Source organism: Ostrinia furnacalis, unplaced genomic scaffold (assembly GCF_004193835.3).
Source record: "Ostrinia furnacalis isolate ACB-3 unplaced genomic scaffold, ASM419383v2 OfSCF5085, whole genome shotgun sequence".
NCBI classification, from domain to species: domain Eukaryota; kingdom Metazoa; phylum Arthropoda; class Insecta; order Lepidoptera; family Crambidae; genus Ostrinia; species Ostrinia furnacalis.
The window spans coordinates 1-6484 of NW_021135324.1; the positions used below are offsets into that span (position 1 = coordinate 1).

At 41.0% G+C, this 6484-nt stretch overlaps 1 protein-coding gene and 1 long non-coding RNA gene across 2 annotated transcripts; both read right to left on the bottom strand.

Annotated features, from left to right (window-relative positions):
- Positions 1 to 20: 20 nt before the first annotated feature.
- On the bottom strand, positions 21 to 3662 carry LOC114360576 (protein ST7 homolog; the record flags this gene model as incomplete). The annotated part of the gene is made up of 4 exons (XM_028315315.1): positions 3012 to 3662; positions 2000 to 2149; positions 974 to 1216; positions 21 to 284 (listed from the first exon to the last, which is right to left on the bottom strand). Coding segments are annotated over exons 1-4 (1017 nt in total), but the record flags the coding sequence as incomplete, so codon positions are not given.
- A 1168-nt stretch (positions 3663 to 4830) lies between these two features.
- LOC114360578 (uncharacterized) lies at positions 4831 to 6438 on the bottom strand. Its single transcript, XR_003656525.1, has 3 exons — positions 5927 to 6438; positions 5663 to 5740; positions 4831 to 5548 (listed from the first exon to the last, which is right to left on the bottom strand). It is a non-coding gene; the product is annotated as an uncharacterized LOC114360578 (long non-coding RNA).
- Between the last annotated feature and the right edge of the window lie 46 nt (positions 6439 to 6484).

A 6484-nucleotide genomic window follows, 5' to 3' on the forward strand; every position in this document is an offset into this window, starting at 1 on the left:
CCGTATGGACATTTTAACACCTGCACATTCCAACCGTTGAGCGTTTTTTCGAATTGACTACCCAGTCCCTGAATGGAATAGATGGGGTTCAGATCGAACAGCGGACCGACACCGACCTCGAGCGCGAGCAGCTCCTGCGGCGAGCGCGGCGGGGCGGCGGCGGCGGCGCGCGCACGTAATAAGGCGGCGGTGTACAGCAGCGCGGCGGAGCGCGGGCCGCCGGCGTCGGCGTGGCGCGCCACCAGCGCCGACACGTCCGCGTAGGCGCGCTGCTCCAGCAGCACCTGCAACACGGCGGCGCGCTGTGGATCGAAATTGACATTTATGGACATAGCGATTTTTTTCACAATTTCTATTTGAAAAAATTACCTATCGATAGGTTACGTTATTCTGATAAATAAATGCTTTACAAGTTTTTCTCTAAAACCAATAGTTTGGCTGGAAAAAAATATTTTCCATTTTTGTTGTATGGAATGAAACATAAAGTGGTCGATTTCGACTAAGCCTTTACGGATTTTGCTTTGAAACTACTCGAGCCTTGTTTTATGGCTCGTTGATTATAATCCTACACTAACAGCGCACGTTCAAAGTTGCCCGTTCAGAAGTTACCGAGGTTCCAAAAATTTTAAAAAAAGTAAGTAAAGGTATCTTTTTTTTGGGAATATCTTTAAAGATTCAACTAAAAAATTAAAATTCTATACTTTAGGAACGTAATTAACCTTTCTCTTGTCGTCTTATCTAAAGAAAAGTAAATTTGTGAAAAAAATTGCTATGTCCATAAATTTCAATTTCGATCCACAGTGCGGCGTGGCGTGAGCGGCAGGCGGGGCGGGGTCGGGGACGATCGATCACAGGTCTTCGACCTTCTTGGCCGGTTCGGGCGTCGAGCTTGTGCTCATGGCCCGTGCTGCATCTCGACTGTCTGCTGCCAATCGGTGGTTTCGGGGACGGGGTCGCGAGGCGACACACCCACCTCGATGAGGTTCTCGTGCAGCGCGAGCGCGTGCAGCGCGGGCGGCGCGTCGCGCGCGAGGTCGCGGAACAGGCGCGCGGCGTCGCGCAGGCGGCCCAGGCGGCGCGCGCACATGGCGGCGCGCCGCTTGATGTGCGCCAGCAGCGCCGCGTCCCGCCGCGCGCACGCGCCGCCGCCCAGCGCCGCGTGCGCGCGCCACGCCGTCTCCGCCGCGCGCCACGCGCGCTTCAGCACGCGCTCCGCCTGCGAACGTACCATTAGAATACTTATGAAAATAACTTTTAAAAAAAATAAAACCGACTTCAAATGCGTGAACATAAAAAAAAACTAAAAATTTAAAAATATTGCGTATAAAAAAGTTCATCCCCAATTTTCCACCCTTGGGGGTTGTTTTTTTTATTATTAAATTTAAAGGTTCGGTCGAGGTAGGTATATTACCTATACGCCGAAAAAAGATTTGTTCAAATCGGTTCATAATTGGCGGAGTTATCGCGTAACAAACATAGAAAAAAAACATACGGGTCGAATTGAGAACCTCTTCCTTTTTTGAAGTCGGTTGAAAAATATTCCGATCCCTTGAAAAGGAGGCTTACAATAGTGACTGAGTTTCTTGCACTAGTCCATTTATTGTCCTGAAGCAGTGGTAGAGTTAATACTGGGACGTGTAAAAGTGCTTTTTAACTACACTCGCGAGCAAAAGTATGGAATCATTATACTTGTTCCGAGCGATCGTAAGAACTAAATGACCAATAGAAGATAATTAAAAATGATACCATTTTAAAGGTAATGTTTTACACTTTAAATTGATACTATAAATACATACATAATCATTCAGTTCTTAAGATAGCTCGGAACCAAACACAACGACCTGATTCCATACTTTTGCTCGTAAGTATTTTTGCAAAAATTTGAATATAATAAAATAAAACATGCGTCAGAGTCCGTTGTTTGCGTTTTCATTAGCACATAATATTGAAGAATATAATTATGAAAAAATTGTCCGACGTCGAACTGCGGGTGCCGCACCTCCTGCACGGTGGGCGCGTCCTCCTCGGCCAGCAGCAGCAGCGCGGCGGCGCAGTCGGGCCGCAGCGCCAGCGCCGCGCGCGCCGCCGCCACCCGCGCCGCCGGCTCGCGCTCGCGCCACGCGCGCGCCATCGCCTCCTCGGCTGGGCCCTGTGTCAAATAATAATAATAATAAGCCTTTTTATTCTGAACTTGGTTACATAATAGTTACAAAATATGTTAAATAATAAGATCTGTGTTATAAAATATCCCGAAGCTCAGTTTGCCTCTTGGCATAGGCCTCCTCCAACGATTTCCATTGGGACCTGTCACGTGCTACCCTTCTCCAATAGTGTCCAACTGTGAGTTTTAGGTCGTCTTCCCATCTTGTTTGTTGCCGACCTCTACTTCTCTTTCCATCCCTGGGTCAAATAAAAACCATAAAATATGCTCTGTTATTTATTCAAAAAGTATGCGAGTCATTTATGCAATACAAACCATGAATACTATTTTTTTTTATAAATAAAGATTGTTAGCAATTTGTATTGCCCAAATTACTAATAGTCCCATTAGCCCCTTGTGTAAAGCTAAATAAGCTTGTGTTAAGAGTGAGCTCACCACAATAGTCGAGTGGGGCGGTGGGATTCAAACCCTCATTCCTCGGATCTCGAGTCAGCCACTCCGACCCCTTCACGGTTCAGCTATCGTGGCTATGAATACTATAAAATACTAATTTAATAGTAGTAGCCCTTCTGCAACTCGATATAATAAACGCTTACGTTAGGTAGGAGTGAATGCAACACGAGTCCGGCTTTGATGGGATTCAGATACAGAACCTGAGGCTTTTTTTTAGACTATTTATTAGGCATCTAAACACATCCCAAACATAGCGTGCCCTGCTACCTCTTCTGGACAAAATATCAGCTGATGCCGAGAAGAAATGGTGAAAGAAATCAGCTCCTTATTGAATACAAAAGACAACTATAAAGCAAGGCACGCTACAGTGAAGTTATCTGCGGTGACGGTGACTGACCTCCGCCCCGCACGAGAACCAGGCCTGGTGGTCCTGCGCGGACAGGTTCATGTCGTAGTAGGTGAGCGGCGCGCGGCGCGCGGCCGTCCACAGGCGCCCGTACTCGGCGCCGCGCAGCAGCGCCAGCGGGTTGCGCCACACCTTGCACTCGCCCGCCGCGCCGCCGTCCGCCTCGCCGCCGCCCAGCCACGGGCCCAGGTGCGCCAGCGACACCTGCTCGATGAACGACGTGCCGTACTTGCGGAAGTACCACCACTCGAATATCAGAATCAACCCCGATATCAGCGACGAGGTGCCGGTCAGCGCCACGTAGAATTTGGGCGTGAGCGCTCCCAGAAAAGTTGCCGAATCCCACATCATATTGCTCGGATTTTCTCTGTGTTATTTTGGACGCTAGGAACGAACGAAGTGGTTAAGATACCACAGAGAGCGACACTACGGGGGTGATCACCTTCACCACAGGCAATGACGTCCAATTAATTGTATCATAATCACCAACCAGAACACCGATAGAACACCAATAACTTTAGAGCAACACTCCAAATGTCAAATTTAAATAACATTGTCTTTTTTGTTGGAAAATTATTCGATAAATTACTTTAAAAACGTTTGTTTGTATCGACTTGCAAACCATAGAGAAAAGTAATACATAGGAAATAGAGAACCCTCTCTGTCAAATTTTTGAACCTACAAATTGACAGCCTGGTGTTAAATTCCCTGTACTTAACCTACGTACGTAACGCTCACATACATACATAGTACACGCACACATACATACACACAGTTCACGCACACATAGGCCCTCATAACCTTCAAAGAATTATTGTTTTTATGATGTACAATGCAGAATTTTTTCAAATCCATTATTTTGAAAGTATTTATCTTTATGGTGTACGTATTGTATTATTTTCAAAACAATGGATTTGGAAAAATTCTACATTGCAAATGGAAATGCAAATAAGTAAACAAAAACTTTTGAATTTAATAATTTTACTTTATTTATGAACACACATAATATTATACACCAAAAGCGTCTTTTCGCAAAGTTTTCAACAACACTAAAAAAGCATTTGCACATTGAGAAAACTCAGATCACTTGTGAACATAACAGAAAGTTTCTTCGCGATTCACGAAGGAACGAACAAAACTCCGATGAACCAGAACAGCAGCAGGTACGAAGGAATGAACTTGAATTTGACTCGACGACTCTTCAATACTTAAATAGGGCCACAGAACACTTAAATGATGGCTAAGAAAACAAGAATGCATTTAACATAACAAAAACAACACCGGCCATTTTGGAGGAAAAACAAAGTTGCCATATGTTAAATAGTAATTTCTACTACTCTATTATGTAAATTATAACAATAAATGTCACCGTTCAGTTTTAAATTAAAACAAATTAATTTCATTTAAAAAAAGTTTTCACATTGTAATTAACAATATTCTCAAATATATTTTAATTAAGAAAAAAATGTAAATATGAAGGAAACAGGAGCAGCGACATCTAGAGCGTTTTAGGGTAGTTAAAAAGTATTTGAATTTATCCACCGATGTCGCTGTTTGGAAGCAAGTTTCACTTCGATGACCGTTGTATGGAAGTTTCTGCACCCTGTTGCAAACTCAGACTAAGGATAAAATAGACTTGCCAGCCGCGTACACCCCTGTGAGACAGACATAGAGTACATTCAAAATTTGGGGTAGCCATGTTTGAAAATAAACTCCCCAATTTTTAAGTTTATCCTAATATGAATATGAGAAGATTTGACAACATTTAATCATTTAATACAATAGGCATACAGGAATAAAACGAAAATCATTTAAAAATAAAAATATTTATTACACGCAGATTCAAAAGATTATTATTGGCAGAATGTTCTGTTTAGAGGATAAATTAAATCAAAATTATCTCTATTTGTATACATACACTAATTAAATTAGTACTTACAAATTGTCAATTAATGCTCTAAGGAGCCTATACGTATACATGTCTCATTTTTTTTTTTGCCCTACCAGCCACTCTACACATTTTCTTATTGCCATTTCATCAAAGCACAAACTGCATAACAGTTTTTTCGAAATATTATTTTTTGCAATTTTTTCTATAGCTTGAAGAGCTTCAGATGGAAATCCTGGTTCACCATCTACAGTTGAATACCAACGTACTAATGTACGTGTATGGGGCAGGCAAGTTTTAAAATGCTGGCGCACATAATTATAGGCGCGTGGACTGATGAAATGAAGATTTAAAGCAAATTTTCGCACTTCGGGTGAAAATTTACTTTTGTTTGGCTTAATGAAGTCCGAGCCATTATTAAGCACAGAAAGTAAATCCGCTGCTTCCTGGTTGATGAATCGCTTTGTTTTTAAATTTTCTATAATATCAGTCAATTGTGAATTTTTTTTACAAGTCTTCGAGTCTTTGATCTCAATGCGGCTATTTTTTTATTGCGGTTTTCAGCTATTAACGTTCTTCTTTGTAAATTCATTGTCAGCTTTAACTTTCTTGGTGTCATCGTGTCTGCTAGATTATTTGACTGCAAAATAAAAAAAGATGAAATAAGTTGAGGGATTCGCAAGACCGCAACTCAAGAAAATAATTTCTCAAGCTCCACCTAGTAAAATTATTTATCTAACAAGATATTACTTACTGCTTGAATATCGCATTCCATGGGTAAAACTTCGGTAGTTTCGCTAGATGAAGCTTTGTCACAATGAACTGGTACATCCTGCAAAATAAAATTTATACAGGAAAAACTTTATATCTAAATAACTAAAAAAATGTTTGAATAAAGATAACAAAAATAGTAAGTATACTCGAGGTCATTTATGAAGACCCAACGCGACGCTGTGAGAATAGTGAATTAAAAGCGTTATTATTTACATAGGTATGCATTGAGGCTTTCTAAACTTACATGAACGGCTAATGTTGGTATTGAATAATTTGCCAAATACATTTTCTGCTGCTTTTTCTGAAAGCAACCAGCTTGAAAATGGACAGAACACATGCGAGTGTGCTGAGTGGGCTGACAATTTTGCCGTCCAGTCACTGCAATCCAAAGACTTCGTGAAGTCTTGTCCTTTGGGAATCTATAAAAAATAACAAGAGTCATAATTAATTTAAATAATACCTAACTATCACTCCAAACCAATTAAGTTCTATCTATCAAATAAAATTCCAATAAGTTTTCTATGTTATAAATTCAGAAAGTGTTACATGTAAAATGAACATATTTGCGGAAATAAAAGGCTTATTATTATTATCAAATTAAATTATTAAACGATTTCTTAGTCAAATTTAAATTACCCTTTAAATCGGGAACTTTTACCCTTTTGTATTATGGTATCCCTGAAAGGATAATAATCCGGCTAAATTTAAAATACTCAAAAAATGGCTGCCTTTATCGTCATAGCCTCTCCGAATTGGGCCATAGACGACCTCTTATTATTGGTCAGGTATTAATAGAAATACT